The 18,965-nt window shown below is 42.8% G+C and overlaps 1 protein-coding gene across 1 annotated transcript in view; it reads left to right on the forward strand.

Moving 5' to 3' along the window:
- LOC145404135 (uncharacterized) overlaps positions 1–10,160 on the forward strand; it is a 47,210-nt gene extending 37,050 nt beyond the window's left edge. The window contains exons 8-13 of the mRNA XM_080275762.1: positions 250–399; positions 826–990; positions 2,270–2,541; positions 2,807–2,901; positions 3,968–4,225; positions 8,053–10,160. Coding sequence (XP_080131888.1) covers positions 250–399; positions 826–990; positions 2,270–2,541; positions 2,807–2,901; positions 3,968–4,225; positions 8,053–8,402 — 1,290 coding nt within the window. The 3' untranslated portion in view covers positions 8,403–10,160. The remainder of the gene's footprint in view (positions 1–249; positions 400–825; positions 991–2,269; positions 2,542–2,806; positions 2,902–3,967; positions 4,226–8,052) is intronic.
- Positions 10,161–18,965: the final 8,805 nt, after the last annotated feature.

The raw sequence follows: 18,965 nt of genomic DNA on the forward strand, positions 1-18,965 counted from the left end.
TCCTGTGTGGAGTATCTTGCTAGAAGGATACCTGGCGTACAGCACTCCGACTATTGGTTCATAGTCGCGAAGCTCAAAGGTCCGAAGCGTGGGGTTTCCTCTTTTATTACCTTTCGAAAATGCCTAGATATATCCTCTTTTCAGTAAATTGGGAGCTAGTGGCTTCATATTTCCACATTTCACATTTCCCTTCATTTGCGTCTTTTCACCTTTTCCCACCCTACCACACTTGTCTTGTCCCCTTGGCAGGATGGTCGCACCCTGCTACACCTGTCCACCCACAGCGGGCTGCAGGAAACCACGGAGCTGCTGCTGAGTGCCGGGGCTGAGGTGAACATGTCCGACCACGCCGGCAACACGCCCATGCACGCCGCCATCACCACCAGGCAGAGGGGGGAGGTGAGGCGGGGACGGCCAGTGAAAGAGGTGGGATGGTAGTGGCAGGGATGGAACAGAAAAAATAATAACGGGAGATAATCTGGCTAGAGAGACAGGAGTAATGGAAATTAGGCACTACATGGAAACAGACAGGAGAGGAAAAACTTACGAGGAAGACTAATAATGCCAACAACAGCAGACACTCGGATAGGTTACATATGAATTACGCCAAACTGGGTCACGATACCTTAAGATAAGTTAGATTACACCGGATTAAGTATGACAGGTAAGGATTAGGGAGACATGGCAGAGTGAAAGATTAGTTTGATTAATAACGACCTACATATCGCTGTCAAGGATTCTAATCTCTTTTTCTCTCTTTTCTTCTCCCACTCCCTCTCTTTTTCATCTTTCCTATATTTCTCTCTCTCTCTCTCTCTCTCTCAGGACCAGGTATGCACGCGTCTCCTGGTTCTCCTGATGGATGCTGGTGGGGATGTGACGAGGGGGGAAGGGGAGGAGGCAGGCACCCCCCTCCACTCCGCCGCAAGAGTGGGATGCCGACACTGCCTATCAATGTTGACCTCCAGGGGCGCCAACACGGAGGCTAAGGTCAGTGGGCAAAGGTCAAGGGCGTCACAGTGGGGTCAAAGGTTAAGGTCACAGTGGGGTCAAAAGTCAAGGGGTCACAGTGGGATCAAAGGTCAAGGGATCGCAGGAGGTCAGGGGTCACAGTGGGGTCAAAGGTCAAGGGGTCGCGGGGGGTCAGGGGTCACAGTGGGGTCAAAGGTCAAGGGGGGTCAGGGGTCACAGTGGAGTCAAAGGTCAAGGGGTCGCGGGGGGTCACGGGTCACAGGGGAGTCAAACGTGTCATTGTGGGGTTAGGAATCAGGTGAACAATGGTGACACACGCAGTAATCAGGAAAGCCATTAAGAAAAAAATACCCACCTGAATGTCAGCTAAACCAATTTTTACCCCCTAACACACCCTGACCTGGACGTATATGGAATGGTATTTTAATGAGAATCAATGAATGCAGACTGACCTGAATGGGCGAAACCTCCCTCCTGCCCAGACTCTTGGCGGTATTGTCTTTCTGTGCGTCGGCAGGTGGCGTAAGAGACCTGTGTGGAGAGAGATGTAGACTTAAGATGCAAGTTCAAATTAGCCAAGACATTTCCACATCAATTTCCGTTCTTAATTAACCTCCCATTTCCTTCAAGAATCTCGGTAACACTGCAGTTTAGATTAGATTAGGTTTGTTAGAGTACATTAATTAGAGAATCACTACTAATACACACAAAGTCCTACATCGGTGTTTCTTTCTCCAGATTAATTAGGTAATGACCTGGACGTGAGGGAAAGTAAGTTCGATTTTTTTCACAGACATGGTTTATATTTTCTCTCTTATTAATACCTCCTACCTCCTTTCCCCCCCCCCAAGGACTCTAGAGGGCGGACTCCCTTAAAGACGGGGGTGTGGGGAGGCAGAGTCCATCACGTACGAGTGGCATTAAAGTACATATATGTGGGTTCCAATCAGTGCTATGTTCCCTCTCATAACTGCCCTCTCTCCTCCCCTCCCGCCCTTACGACTTCAGAGAGAGTGGGCAAGGAAAGTTCACCAAATACGAATGCTGGAAACAGGACAAGAATGTGGTCAATGTTTTCTCTAGTAACCAGTCCATCCCTCATCTGCCATCAGGACTCCAAGGGTCGGACTCCCCTACACGCAGCAGTGGAGAGAAGGCGGGCACAGTCCATCAAGTACGAGTCCATGCACAGTCCGTATGTTCGAACCACCTTGACTTTCTCTCTCCTAACCAGTCCTACCCTCGAATCAGGCCAATATTGTCTCTATTAATCCTTCCATACCTCATCTCCCATCAGGACTCTAAGGGTCGGACTCCCCTCCACGCAGCGGTGGAGTGCGGGCAGGCGGAGTCCATCAAATACCTGCTGGCTGAGGGGGCGAAGCTTGAGAGTCGGGACCGGAGGGGTCACCGCGCCCTGCACCACGCCATCCTGGGGGACAGTCCGGCGATGGTGGAAGTCCTGCTGGATGTGGGGGCCGCCAGGGACGCCAAGGACTCTGCCGGACTCGCCTACTTCCAGTTTGCCTTGCTCAAGAGAAAGTTCAAGGCACTGGAGGCTCTGGTTGTGTAAGTAATTGGTGTGTGTGTGTGTGTGTGTGTGTTTATGCAAGGAAGAAGAAACCCAAGGCCAAGTACTAATTATCAGACTCCGAGCGCTCTAACACCATTTCCTAAGCGATTTATTGTGTCTATTACACCTCCCCTCTTCTGTGTTACTTGTAAGAAACCATACCTACTTTTTATTACTAGATACATTGATTTTGAACAATGAGAGAGAGAGAGAGAGAGAGAGAGAGAGAGAGAGGGCTGACACATCCACCCCCTCCGACAGCCACGGGGTAACTGACGTGGGAGAGGACCAAGGCGTGCTGCACTACAGCGCCTGCATCGGGAGCCAGTTTGCCATAGAGATTCTCCTCAACCACGGTACGTAGCCATCTTCCTAACACCTCATCCTCAGCGATTTATTCTGCACGTTACACCACAGGACATGAACCTGCTTTCAGGACTAAAAAAAAAAATCTATAAATTAATAACTAGATGGAATAAGTGTAATAAATCGCCAAGAGAAAGAATTTAAGACGCCTTTAATACTCGTTGTTATCCTGAGTCATATTCTCGGGCTTTTGTGACATCGCTTCGTAAGTTTTTTTTAATGCAAGAAAGAAGGAACCAAAGGCTGCAGGCTTCTAAAATCAAACATTCAAAACATAAAAAGTGTCCGGGCCTATCTAAACAATTTTTGTATGCGGCAGGTGTTAGGGGTGTAATGCTGTAAAGTAGTGAGACCTGAGGAGTAAAGGAAGGGGATATTCGCTGGCTCAAACGTACAATGACAATGATTAAGTGGATGTACAGAACGTCCTTGGATGCGAGGCCAAGGGGAGGGGGGGCTAGTTTTACGATGGAAGAGTTAAGAGGAAGGATGGGACTGGAGAAGTAGATTGGGATGGTCTGAGCATGTGGCGAGTATGGGGGACGACAACTGGGTCCAGAAAGTGAGAAGTGTGTACTGTGGGGGTGGGGCTGCAAGGGACAGACCGAAAAAGACCTGGAACGAGGTCAAAGAGTGTGACTTCAGGGATAAGGGACTCTATGGGGAGGCTGCCAGAGATCAAGCAGCAAGGAGAGCCGCCATTAGGTGACGAAGGCCGACGCATGCAAGTACTGTATGTTGAAGCCTTTATATAACAAAACGACGAAAGACGACCGTCCATTAATAACCCGTATGTAATCAACAGGTTTTTACTCCCCTAACTGAGCCTCTGTCCATGTCTTTTTACCCCTTTACTCCCCTTAATATGCTCTTTTCTATGCCATTATCTCCCTTTTAATGAGCCTTTTTCTAAACCCTTTTATCCCCTTTAATGTGCCTTTTTCTAAGCCTTCTTTCCCATTTAATAAACCTTTTCCTCCTTTCTCCCTATCTTAATGGCCCTTTAGAAATTCAACTGCCAATAATTTCACCCTTTCTCCTGCCATTCCATCTCAGGTCACGATATTGACGAGGAGGACAGCGAAGGACGCACTCCGATCCACCACGCCATAGGGTCAGGTCACGAGCCCCTGGTCCTCTTCCTCATCAACAGCGGCTGCAACACGAGCAAGCCGGACCGCACAGGAGCCACCCCCTTGCACTACGCCGTCAGGTGGGGGGGTTCCGACGCCGTGCTGAGGAGGCTTGTGAAGAATAAGGGGGACGTGGGGGCCGTGGACAGGCTGGGACGGACGCCACTGCACTACGCTGCCAGTGAGTCACCATCCTTAGCGTGTACTATCCCCGCTATCACAATGGTTTACCTGTACTGTCACCAATATCACCATCGTTTATCGGTACTATCCCAACTATCACCATCGTTTGCCGGCACTGTCCCCACTATCACCATCGCTGACGTGTACTATCCCCACTATCACCATCGCTGACGTGTACTATCATCACTATCACCATCGTTGATGTGTACTATCATCACTATCACCATCGTTGACGTGTACTATCCCCTCTATCACCATCGTTGACGTGTACTATCCCCACTACCACCATCGTTAACCTGTACTATCACCACCATTTACGTGTACTGTCACCACTGGCACCACTTTTTACCGGTACCATCCCCATTATCACCATCGTTGACGTGTACTATCACCACTATCACCATTGTTTATATGTACTATCACCATCGTTTATGTACAGTATACTCTGGCCATCGTTTCCGTGTACTATCACCGCATAAAAGTTACCCTAATATTTCACCTCTGCTGCTTCCACCTTCCCTCTGCTCGCCAGTTCCTTCTCTCCTGCGTCATATTTCTCATATTATTCTTGCTATTTACAGACGACACACTTTGAACCGCTCTCGCTTTGCGCTCGCAAAGCGAGACGGGATAATGTACTTGACGTGTGTGTGTGTGTGTGTGTGTGTGTGTGTGTGTGTGTGTGTGTGTGTGTGTGTGTGTGTGTGTGTGTGTGTGTGGACAAAATAGCTAAAAAAAAGTTTATAACTTGAACCAAACTCTGTGGAAGGGATAATGGTCATCCCAACTGACCTTTTGATTCTGAGAACACTGGATTCAAGGTCAAGGTCACAGGGCAAGGTCAGCTTTAATTTATCTTTTGTGTGTGTGTGTGTGTGTGTGTGTGTGTGTGTGTGTGTGTGTGTGTGTGTGTGTGTGTGTGTGTGTGTGTTACTAATTTGGGCCAGTCTTGCATTCAGAGTTGAGGGTTTAGCAAGGATCATTTTTGAGAATATTTCGTCGAAGGTCAGGGTCACATGGTAAAGTCAAATGGTGGCTCTTAATTAGACCAACTGTAAGGCCTGGGTGCTGTACGCTGCGAGTGCTCCTTTTGGTTTAGTTCAGGAGTGACTTTTCGAACACGAGGGGTTAGTTACAGTCTTTTATAATTGTCAGAGATCTTTCCTTAAGTAAATGTCGTCTGGTAAGATTAACTTTAAATATGCAACATTGGATTAAAAGCGTTAGTATTCCTAGGCTGACAGGCTTGGTATTTCTCCTACATACAAATGATTCTTTGGTATGATGCGTCGGGAAGGTGAGGGAGGGGGGGAGTGGCGGACATGCCTTAATTGTGAAGTAGAGGCAGGTGAATATTTGAAGAACTTATGTCCTTCACTGTACTAGTACCACCAAAAGTTCACCCACATTTCCCTGAACATTTTTCACTTTTTTTTTTTCTGTGATAGCAATACAAAGCTAAACATGCGACCATGAGAAGGAGGGACACGCTCTGATGATCAATGAGGATTAAGAAGTATGGGAGGCAGGACACAATGCTGGCAGGGGAATGTGGGTGGACGTTTGCTTGTGAGTAGTGCACAGAGTTGCACAGATACAATGACACAGACAACACACAACAGTCCTTGCTAGCTGGTCTGGCCTTAACAAAAGCTTACTCTCCAATTACAGAAGTTCAAGAATAGGATAGCAAAGCAGCAGACTCTCACCCCCATCCTCCAGCAAACAGCCGAACAGGAAAATAGGTAGAGGCACCATCTTGCACGACTGAAAAGCCTGAAGGAAACCTTGTAGGAGCGGTAGAAAGTACGGTAGAATTAACCTACTAACCCTCTGCTATAAACTAACCGTACTAATATTATAGTAGAAGCTAAGCGTACCGGGCATGAATCTTACGAGTAGTCTAACAATATATTGGTGCATATATCGGCAACGAGTAAGGCCCAAATTCTATCACAAGTCATGATTAAAAAAAAAAAAAAAGTATCCAGGAATTAACTGTTCACCACTGCCAAACAGATGATACAATTGTTATAACTTTTTGGGGTGTATGTGGTCTACAACTTAACTGATAACGATATACGCTTTCTAATCTGTTTTGTGTATATGTGCACTGGTACTCTCAACCTCTGATTCTGGAAAACTATCCATTTCCCGAATAGAGCATTAGTGAAGTAGTTTATGTTGGCATCCAGGTGGACGGCTTGTACCTATTTGTGCAGGTGCCCAGTTCAAACTTGGAATGAAAGAGTTTTAAATTTCTTATTTGGCTTAACTATTTGTGGCCCGAATAGTGAGGGAACGCGAGGTGCAAAATATGGAAGGACTTAATCCACATAGATAGATAGATAGATAGATGTGGATATATATATGAAACAATGAGCGAGAGGTCTACTCTAACAAAGCTCTTGCTAAAACTGTGCTGTAATGATAAATACCCTGTAACGATATGTGTATGCTTGCTGAAGCCAAACACAAACTAAGGACAGAATGTAACCCATAACATTCTTAATCTTAAAATTATGTGTACATATTTAAAAACCACATAAATGCAGAATAAAGAAGCTATTCTGTAATTACATGGTATTAAATCAACAACACCTAATAGTTACTAACCAAACCTAACTAAAATTGGACAGACACCCTCCCCCCCCCACACACACACAAAAAAAAAAAATGCTGGGAGGTGTGGCAGTGGTCGGAGAGCTGAGCTGGAAATTGTCATATTACAAGTTCGAATCCCACTATAACATGGAGTGATATTGTTAGGACTAAATTTATGTTATTAGTTAGGTACTCTTCCATACATCAGAGGCGACACATTAAAAGCGCTCCAAATACACCATAACTCGTCAGTGTCACATAATTCCATCTATTGGCACTATGGAAACAACGACTGCTGGGCCTGAGGGAGTGGACTGATTACTCTATATCCAAAGTGTTACATAAAAATCCAAATAACAAAACACAACACAAAATTTAATATAAGTTTAATCCCTTCAAGGTTAAAATTTGATTCTATTCCTACTACAAACAGACGATTTTATTCAGTAGTGGGGGGGAAAAATCCACTAGTGTTCAAAAATTTAAAATGTCATCGGAGTGAAGAGACTATCCCCTTCACTCCGACGACTTACGTTTATTTCCCTATTTATTTATTTATTCATGCTATGTTCAGCGTAGTTTTTATTTCAAGTCCCTTTTCTTTAAATCCCTTTTTTTTTCCAAGTCCCATTTACCGTCATTTACTCCTTCAGTACGTGAGGCATTTTCGAAGCTGAATAAAATAAATAAAATCGTCTGGAAGTAGCAGGAGTAGAACTTAAAAATAATACGACATTGGAATAAAGATGTTTAGGGTAATACCGCATGTCCACCAGTACGGCAAAAATATGTATCGCTAAATCTTACTCTCATGTTCCATTTTCTTCTTCACCAAATTCTCACTCATGTTACTTTTGTTCACCCAATTGTCACTAATTCCCCCCCCCCTTTTTTTTTTTCCTCCTTCTCACTCTTCACCATTTTTTTTTTTTTTTTTAAACCAAATTCTCACTCGCCAGTCACTCATCATTACCAGTCACACTCACTAGTCGCTTTTCTTCAACTGTCACTCTTCACCAGCCAAACTCACCGGTTATTTTCCTTCAACAGTCACACTCACCAGTCACTCTTCTGCACCAATCACTCTATTCACCAGTCACTCTCACAGTCACTATTCGCCTGTTACACTCACCAGTTACATTCTTCACCAGTTACTCTATTCACCAGTCACTCATCTTCATCAGTCACACTCACCAGTCACTCTTCCCTCATCGTTCCCAGGCAAGAGCGATATCCTGTCAGACATGTACATCCTGCTCAACAACGGGGCCAAGCTGGACACCACTGACCACCGCGGCCTCACCCCGCTCCACCTGGCCGCCAGACTGGGCAACGAGTCACTAGTTCGAATCCTTCTTGACAACGACGCCCGGCACGACATCAAGGACTGCGACGACTTCCTGCCCATCGACCACGCCAAGGAGAACAACCACAAGTGCATCGTGAAGAGGCTGCAGAACCACGCGGTCAAGAAGGAGAGGGAGAAGGATCCACGGTTCGGTCTCTACTCGAAGAATGATGATCAGGAGATGAAAATTCAGAGTCAGTATCGGCTGAGTATTTCCAGGTAGAGACCTTAATTGCAATGAGAGGCTGCAAAGGTAGAGAGTGTAGGTGGAGTTGAGGTTGAGATAGAGGGAGAAAGATCCATGATTTGGTTTATCTTTCAAGAATGAGGACCAGGAGATGAAGATTCGGAGCCAGTATCGATTATTTCCGGGTAGAGACTTGATTTGCAATGAGAGGCTGCAAAAGTAGAGAGTGCAGGCAGAGTTGAGGTTGAGATAGAGGGAGAAAGATCCATGATTCGGTTTATACTTCAAGTATGAGGAAAGGGAGACAGAGAGCTAATGACTGTATTTTCAGACCCTTTGGAGGCTGGATAGACAGATGATGAGACAGAGTGATGGGACTGACAGGTGGAGAGGATGAGATAACGTTAATTCAGTCAGGTGGGAGGTTGACAGTGGAGTGGGATTATAAGGAAGAGTGGTGAGTTTAACAGGTAGAAAGTTTAGGGTGAGATAGTCAAAGGGAGGCTGCAGGGAGAGTGAAATAAAGGTGATGAAGTAAAGCGACAGTTTTTTACAAACAATGTTCAGGGAGAGACAGTCACATGGAGGCTGCCAGAGTGAACAGAAAGAACCAAGGGCTGATGATTTAAAGTATCCAGCGTGTTTCCAGGTGAAGGGTGTGGTAGGTTAGGTAGAAAGGAGAGACAGAGAGGGTATTGTCAGGTAGAAGGGTGTGGTAGACAAAGTAGAAAGGAAAGGTACAGAAGGCACAATAACCCGACAGACCCACAGTTGGGATAGAGGAAACTTAACTACGACACCTAATAATAGCCTAAATAACTGCACAGCTGTCCAATATTTACGTGAAAGATCTGTAAATCTAAGTAACACTGAACTTCTGAATGATCTTTAAAAGGCTTGTGAATTAAACACGAATGCTGAAGTTCCTATGCTCGTAGATGACTGTCTACGTGCATTCTTTGGCCTGCAGTACAGAGAAGTGGAGTTTTGTAGCAAAGAAAGTGTAAATTCCCACAACTTTTGTATTATCAACATACATATGACTAACTTTTGTCCATTAAATTCAACTTGGCGAAACTGTGCCAGATTCCCAACTCAAATGCTGAGCCATAACTGTGCACCATGAGGCTGACTGTAAAAGATAAAATAAATAAGTAAATAAATAATAAAAACTAAGTGTCAAATACGTAACTGAAATAAGGTAGACTTTTACATTACTATGCCCACAATTTTATCAGCCATTCAGCCGTTAAGGGGGCGGGGCAACTTCGCCAGGAGATTTAAACCGGACTATAGATCCCTTACCAATGAATACCCAACATTTTACTATAATGAATAAGTTCCATGTCGCAACCTGAAGGCGTGGAAATATTTGTAGAGAATTTTTACCCTTAATTACCGGCTGGCATCATTTGAGGACCGAGCTCTCGCCAAAAGTAGTAACTTCTAATCTCCGTGTATATGAATAATTTAATCTATAACTGCTTAGGTATACCAGATGTGAAGTATCGTGCAAAACACACACACACACACACACACACACACACACACACACACACACGCACGCACGCACGCACGCATGCACGCACGCACGCACGCACGCGCGCACGCACACACACACACACACACACACACACACACACACACACACACACACTATAATAATTCATAGATGATCCTTCGTTCACCCTACAGTGCCAGGTACAATCCATATTTTTCTGTGCATTCCCATATAGAACTGGAACTACATGCTGAAGTAGGGCAATAGAAAACTTGTAGCATACCAGGGCATTACACAGATCTGGGTACATATAAAGGCAACTTAACCCCGCACTATGACAGTTTTTTCTTTCAACGCCCAGTGATATCTTAATTAATCTAGATGGACCTCTCGCAGTGACAGGGTTAATGAAGGCTCTTTTCTACTAATTCCAGTCAGAGGGATATTTTCCACTGCTTGATAAGCCTGCTCATTAAAGAAACATGAATAAAAAAGTACAGCAAAATAAGTAACAAGCTAACTACATAAATAAATAAAAAAATAAAAGGAAGTCCTCTCACCACACGCAAGACTATGGCCTCAAATGATGTTAGCCGCAGTTACAGGGGTTGATAATTACACACTTTTTCTAATTTACTTTGTGCGTTCAATAGGGCGCTGCTTGACAATTTTTTGCATATAATACTTACTGTTAAAACTATGTAACTCTGCCTTAGACACTGAAATAGCTACTGAACTTGAAGTAAAAGCTTACTGCAATTTTTATCAACAGCTTTCCAACTACTGTATATTTTCTCACTGTTATTATTATCACTATTATTATTATTATTATTATTATTATTATTATTATTACTGTAGGTGTAAATTATAATATTCCTGCTGTATACGGGAAATCAGCTTTATCTATGCTATTATTATTTCGAATATTCTGAAGTCTATTATTTTTTTATTATTACAATTATTACTGTAGGAGACAATTATGTAATATCCGCTATGTATAAAGGAAATCTTCTTATCTAAGTAAATATTATTTCGATTATTATTATTTATCATTATTATTATTATTATTATTATTATTATTATTGTTATTATTATTATTATTATCATTATTGTTATTATTATTATTATTGTTATTATTATTATTATTATTGCTAACGCCGCCACAATTATAACAGGCATACATGAAGACGCTTGTGAAATAACAGGTTGGGCGAGAAATAAACAAACCAATAAATAAATGGTATGATTTTTTGTCCGTGTGTGTGTGTGTGTGTGTGTGTGTGTGTGTGTGTGTGTGTGTGTGTGTGTGTGTGTGTGTGTGTGTGTGTGTGTGTGTGTGTGTGTGTGTGTGAACATAATTTCTTTTCTTTTTCCACCTCTTTTTCAATTATATCTCAACCTCCTCTCTCTCTCTCTCTCTCTCTCTCACACACACACACACACATTTCCCGTTTACACGTACATCTGTGTTAGTGAGTATGCTTCCTATGAAATCCCTATTACCAGAACTGAAACTCAAACGTTCACTGGCCAAAAAAATAGATAAATAAAAATAAACGCAAACTAAACAAGAAGAGCAAATACAGTCACGTCTCTTGTTTAGATTCTCCTCTTCTTCTTCGTCTTCCTCCCCTCTTTCTCTTGTTCATCATCATCATCTGTTCCTTTTCCCTCTTCCTGCCCTCCTCCTCCCCTTCTTTTTCTTCTTCCTCCTCCTCCTCCTCTTTCTCCTTCTTCTTCATCCTCCTCTTCCTTCTTTCTCCTCGTCCTCTTCTACTTCTTCCTTATATCTTTTTCTTTTCTTTCTTGTTTTACAAACAGCCAACACATCAATGACGAAGATGGCAACGCTCGTAGCTTGAGGTCAAGGAAATATAGGTCAAGGTAGTGAAAAGGTTAACAGAAATGGTCATGTGGTAGTAAGAAAAAAATGACGCTATGGAAATGAACGAGGCAATTCGACTATTAGCAGGCATCGTCAGGGGTTAGGGTGCTCCTCTGAATATGTATACGGTATGGAAATTGAGATGTGCACTGATCGCCTGCTGGTTTGGAGTTGCGGGAAAGTTAAAAATACCGACATTGGTAATTTTTGTGGTGCTGGTATACATCACGTTGAACACAGGTAGATATCGTGTGTGTATAGGTGAATATCCTGTGTGTATAGGTAAATATCGTGTATGTAGGTAAATATCGTGTGTGTATAGGTAAATATCGCGTGAGCACAGGTAAATATCGTGTGAACAGATAAATATCGTGTGTGTACAGGTAAATATCGTGTGTGTACAGGTAAATATCGTGTGTGTATAGGTGAATATCCTGTGTGTGTATAGGTAAATATCATGTGTGTGTATAGGTAAATATCGTGTGTGTATAGGTGAATATCGTGTATGTATAGGTAAATATCGTGTGTGTACAGGTAAATATCGTGTGTGTACAGGTAAATATCGTGTGTGTAGGTAAATATCGTGTATGTATAGGTAAATGTCGTGTGTGTATAGGTAAATATCCTGTGTGTGTATTGGTAAATATCGCGTGAGCACAGGTAAATATCGTGTGTGTACAGGTAAATATCGTGTGTATATAGGTAAATATCGTGTGTGTACAGGTAAATATCGTGTGTGTATAGGTAAAAGCGTGTGTGTGCAGGTAAATATCGTGTGTGTACAGGTAAATATCGTGCGTGTGTATGCAACGTTGGGTCTGGTTAGTACTTGGATGGGTGACCGCCTGGGAACACCCGATGCTGTTGGCATAACGTTCTCCCTACGTGTCAAGTGGGGTTGGTGGAGGATTAGTGTGCCTCCCTGTAAAACAATTAACTCTAAGCCCTTGGCCACCCCGTTTGGGATACATGGCGTCTGGCAATGAATGAATGAATGATGTGTAGGTAAATATCGTGTGTGTACAGGGAAATATCGCTTGTGTACAGGTAAATATCGTGTGTGTATAGGTAAAAGCGTGTATGTACATGTAAATATCGTGTGTGTGTAGGTAAATACCGTGAGTGTGGAGGTAAATATCGTCTTTTATTTTCCGTAAATATGGAAAGTATAACATCGAAAATCGTCCATCCTCGCACGTTGTTTGAGAAATTGATTATTATTTTCCTCACACACACACACACACACACACACACACAGATGTGAGAGAGAGAGAGAGAGAGAGAGAGAGAGAGAGAGAGAGAGAGAGGTACTCGGTCGGAATGAATAAATCTTGTGACTCGTGTGGAATTTGACTCCTGGGACTGCAAGTGGATTTAACGTCACTCTTCCATTAAGGGTGATATTTGACCCTATGCATGCAAAGTTGTGACCAATAACTGTTTCGAAAGGTGGGGAAATTCGTATGCTATTATAGTCAGATCTCTCTCTCTCTCTCTCTCTCTCTCTCTCTCTCTCTCTCTCTCTCTCTCTCTCTCTCTCTCCATATCACCATTTACTTTAATACCTCTGAGCATCCAAAAACACGGGCCCATACAAGAGGCACACGACCGCAGTGGTGGCATATATGAAGGGGTGATATCCCAGGGTACACTAGGAGTTGTAGTAGTAGTAGTTGTAGTAGTAGTAGTGGAAAGGTAGGGTGGAAGATAGACAGGTTCGGAGAAAGAGGGGTAGACAGGCAAAGGTGGAAGACAAAGAGAAAGGTACGAGTAGGGTGGAAGAGAGGCAGACAGGTAGGACGAAAGACAGGCAGGCAACTATAATGCGAATAGAGGCAGAAATAAAGTGTGTGTGTGTGTGTGTGTGTGTGTGTGTGTGTGTGTGTGTGTGTGTGTGTGTGTGTGTGTGTGTGTGTGTGTGTGTGTGTGTGTGTGTGTGTGTGTGTTTGCTTTATGTAGAAATGCAGATGACACACACCTAACACTCCCCAGGAGGCAATTAGACTTTAACGCTAAAAATTACCCACTATCAATACCCTACTTAAATAAATACAATATAATGCATCTGACGGCTCTCCCCCACCCTCCAGACCCACCGCTAACATGCCATACAAAAACATAATAAAATAAAACTAAGAATAAGCACCCAGCAGAAATGAAGAGCCCAAAGGAAACTTCATAAGAAAGACAGAAATGTGTATGAGAAAGGCAAGACTGAGTTAAAAATTTTGTGGTAATCATATCATCTACACAACATGTAATTCTGTCACTTTTTTTTTTATATTTTTTTTCTATATGGTAGGGAGACACGGACACTCAGCTCCAGTCACATATACAAAAATCTTATATAGCACAGTCCTGTAAACACAGCTAAGTACACTCATAAGGATATAATTATTAAGCCAAAAAAGTTCCATTATAATTTTCCTATTGTGAAGGGCACCTGTACACGTGATATAAAGATATACCAATGGAATATGATAAAAGTCTGGGAAATTTCATGTTGGTCTTTCCTTGTAGATATTAGCATGATATACTCGTACATACATAAAACTATATACATACATACAAACAAACATCCATACATACATAAGAATACATACATGCATAAAAAATAACTACGTACATACCTACACAGCTTACATACATTAAAATACATACATAGATACATATACATACCTACTGTACATACATATTTATGCATATTTATACACGGATACATGTAAACATTTTTCGGTCACTGTGGCTGACAGATGTGATGGGCAGACCTCTTGCATCACAGCCAACATTGCTCCTACGGAAAGTAACAGCGTCTGGCGTTTAGCAGAAAAAAGCAACATGTACTAGGGATGAAGGGGTTAATGAGGATTTTTTTTATGCAGGGAAGAAGGACCAAAGACCAGAAGCCGTAAGACTGTTCCCTAAAAAAAAAAAAAAAAAAAAAAAAAAAAAAAAAAAAAAGGAAAGATAAGAGTGCCAAAACCAAGTAGCCTACTGTTCCTATCGCGATGCCTGGACACACTCCTTGAAACACACGAGATGGAAAGAGACAATACGCAACACGGAAAAACCACGACACAATCAATCCCTTCAGTCCAATGATGAGGTTTAGTGGGTGACGGGAGCCTACTTGCCTTCCTATCCTTGTCTCTGATACACAGAATAGTTATGTTAGTTACAACCAGGCCTCTCGAAATGAACGGACCTTGAATTTAGCTCACTGAACGGATCTTGAATTTAGCACTCTGTTATCTTGTTTTTTGCTTTTTCTTGGAAGGAACAATCTAGCCTTCTTCCTTGGAATAATAAAAAATCTATCCTTAACACACATCACTGGAAAATAAAAAAGTCAGTTGCTGTTTGCTTTCCTTTGTACTACCGTAACTGTGAGATAAGGACATACCGTACCGAGAGAGAGAGAGAGAGAGAGAGAGAGAGAGAGAGAGAGAATTTTTGGCTGGTATGAGGCCAAAATCACCACGCACCGGGCAGCCAAGATCACACTCTCCATCCCTCCCCCGCTCCATCCCCTCCCACTAACCCCACCTACCCTCTCCCCAACCCCCGTACACACCCTCCACCACCCCTATTCCATCTTCCTCCCACTCCACCCCTTCCCCCACCCACCAACCCTATTCCATCTTCCTCCCACTCCACCCCTTCCCCCACCCACCAACCCTATTCCATCTTCCTCTCACTCCACCCCTTCCCCCACCCACCAACCCTATTTCATCTTCCTCTCACTCCACCCCTTCCCCCACCCACCAACCCTATTTCATCTTTCTCTCACTCCACCACCCCCACCCCTTTCCCCTCCCACCTACCCCAGCCCCACCCCAACCCACCCCCAGCAGTGAATCGCTAAGTCTCGGGAAAACCTACTTACCCTCCCCCCCCCTTTTCACCATACTTAACCCTCTCAAACTGGGGAAGTCCACGCCCCCAGAACAGCATTGTGTAATAAGGAAATCAAATCGCTTAGGAAAAGGTGTTAGGGAGCTTCCTCAACCGACGAGAATACGGGCCTGCATCTCCTCCAGTCCCAGTTTCTCTCTCTCTCTCTCTCTCGTTTCTGCACTTTTCCATCCCTACATCTTAAAAATCGACAGGAATATTATGTTTATTTTCTAGTTTATGATCGTTCTATGGAAGCTAGGAACCACACACACATTACCTTAATATAATGATTTGTAAGTGTGTGATAATGTATACCGTAATTACTGATGCTTAAGTGAAATGGGGCACCAGGAAAGAGTAGAGTTTTGAAATGGGGTAAGATGATACTTGAGAGTTTTGCATATTGTAAGAAGAGGTGTGAGTGAGAGAGAGTGTTTTCAGGCTGCCTCTCGCGTCCTGTAACTCGAATGTTGATCTAAGTGTGAAAAGTAATGACTATACTGTATATATCTCCGATTTAAGATGAGTTTTGGTACATGACCCCCCCCCCTCTCTCTGTCTCTCCCTCTCTCTCTCTCTCTCTTGGCAACCTGATCAGGTCAACTCTGGAACTGTCTTCCCCTGCCTGTAGTTCCTACAACCTATAACCTCCAGTCTTTTTTATGCACTGAGTCCAGGCATCTCGAAAATAACGCATCTTGAATTTGGCTGTTATCTTATTTTTATTTTTCTTAGAGGGAATAATATGCGGGTTTCTAGCCTTTGGTTCCTTCTTCCTTGCATTAAAAAAAAAAAAAAAAAAAAAAAAATCTACGAAGTCTGACGGAACGAAACTCAATAATCTCACCTCTTCAGCCCGATGACGTTGTAGGGCTTTCTCAAGACTAATAAAATCATTCGTAGACAATAAGAATATGAATAAGAATGAGAAGGTAGGAAATACGTCTGTCCGGATTTCACGTGCTAATGTTTTCCTATTTTTTCTGCTTGGCTTTTTTTCGCCTGGTTTTCCTCGATTTGTGAAGGCGTTTTCCTACTTCTGTGACTGATTCTTCCCCAAACGTTCGATAATACTGTCTTCTTCCGTTTCCTTCTTACGCTTTTTTGTTTCGACGTTCCCACATCATCATCATAGCTCACTCCCCAATAATATCAACACCAGTAACATCATCATCATCATCATCACCATGGACCACCACTATCATCATCATCACAAACACCACCATACCATCATTATCATCATCATCACAAACACCACCATACCATCATTATCATCATCATCGTCACTAACACCACTATCACCATCATTATCATCATCGCCATCACCATGCATCATCATCACCATCACACTAACACCACCATCATCATCGCCATCATCACTAACTCCACCACCATCATCACTAACTCCACCACCATCATCACCACCACCACCACCACCACCACCATCATCACGATAGCCTATCTAATCTGGTCTGAGGAGAGACGAGCCTTAAGCTTTAGAACGCTGGCAGCTGCTTGGTCTTCGCGTGCACATTCATCATTACCAACACATTTTATATTATTTTTATCATATGAATTTCACTAACCGTTTGATGATATGACTACCCAAATAATATATATATACTTATTTGCATATATTATTTTAAAAACGGGGCCTTGTTTATGTGATGGCTAAGGTACGAGTGAGATTCTGAATTCTTGGGACAAAACAAAACGCGGCCAGGTAAGTTTCACGGGTACCTCGATTTTTTCCCATGCTCCGGGAAATTAAGGTACATTTTGGAAATTCCGTGACAACTCCTCCTTAGCGATTCAGTCTGCACATTACACCTCAATAAAACACACACAAACACACACACACACACACACACACATTCTAATGCTGGTGTGTACTATGCAAAATAAATCGCTGAGGAAAAGGCTTTACGGAGGTTCCCACGCCCTAAATATCCAATTTAGCAAGAATGATGAGGAAAAATGCAGAGCAGTAACTATCTATCTCAAATTCATTGTGTCTACTATCTATCTATCCATTTACAGTATATCGGGTACTTTGTGTATATCTATCTATCTATCTATTTATCTCCGGTGCCTTCCGTATTTATCTATCTCTAGTGTCTTGTCTATAACTATCTATCTATCTATCTCCAGTGTCTGGCGTTTAGCAGTTAACATATTCACTCAGTATTTCTTTGTAACCTCTCTCTCTCTCTCTCTCTCCCCTCCATTCTGTCCGTCCCCTCCCGCCGCGTATTTCATTCTTCTTCCTACCCTCTCCTTCCCCTTTTCTATTCTTTCTCCTCCTCCTACTCCCCTCTCCTCCTCCTCCTCCTTCTCTCTCCACCTCCATCTCATCCACCTCTTCCTCCTCCTCCTCCTATTTAATTTTCCCTTTTTTTCTTTCTCTCCTTCCCTCTCCTCTTCTCTCCCTCTTCCTTCTTTTTCTCTTCCTTCCTCCTTCTCCTCCTCTCCTATTCCTCTCGAACTACTTCCTTCCCTCTCTCTCTGTATCTGTGTGTGTGTGTGTGTGTGTGTGTGTGTGTGTGTGTGTGTGTGTGTGTACCTATTTGGACAAGCACACATCCAATGAGGAGTGCAACTCATGGCCACAGTGTCAGCGCGTGAATGTAAGGTTAATGTGTGTGTGTCTTACGTATGTCAGGCCATAATCTAGTGAGAAATCCCGAAGGCCGAGCCGCCTCAAGCAAGTATATACCGGTAGTGTTGTAGGAAACCTTGGCCAGATCTACACCCATGCCCCGCACCCCTACCCCCACCCCCACCACCACATCAACATCACCATAATAATAATAATAATAATAATAATAATAATAATAAAATAATAACTACAACAATAACAACGGTCACACCAAAACCACAACAGCAACTACAATAACAACAAGATTACTAATATTAACGACAAAAAATGAGAATACTAATACAAGAACTTTAACCATAAAGAAGACAGATGCAGCAGCGGCAATAATAATAATAATAACAATAATAATAATAATAACAATAATAACAATCATAATATACAGAGAAAACGTAATAATAATAATAATAATAATAATAATAATAATAATAATAAAAATAATAATAATAATAATAATAATAATAAAAATAATAATAATAATAATAATAATAACGCCAAGCATATATAAAACTCCCCTGCTACATCCCTTGGTGCCAAATCTCCCCACCCACTTACTCCTCCCTCAGACCTGATCACACTCCGACCAATTTCCCTACGGTCCTGATTTTCCCCCTAGACCTACCTTCCCCTTGGAGTTATTTTCCCTCCTTTACCTCTTTC

This window comes from Coenobita brevimanus, chromosome 62, assembly GCF_032717465.1.
Source record: "Coenobita brevimanus isolate Jiangsu-jjx chromosome 62, ASM3271746v2, whole genome shotgun sequence".
In the NCBI taxonomy this organism is placed as follows: domain Eukaryota; kingdom Metazoa; phylum Arthropoda; class Malacostraca; order Decapoda; family Coenobitidae; genus Coenobita; species Coenobita brevimanus.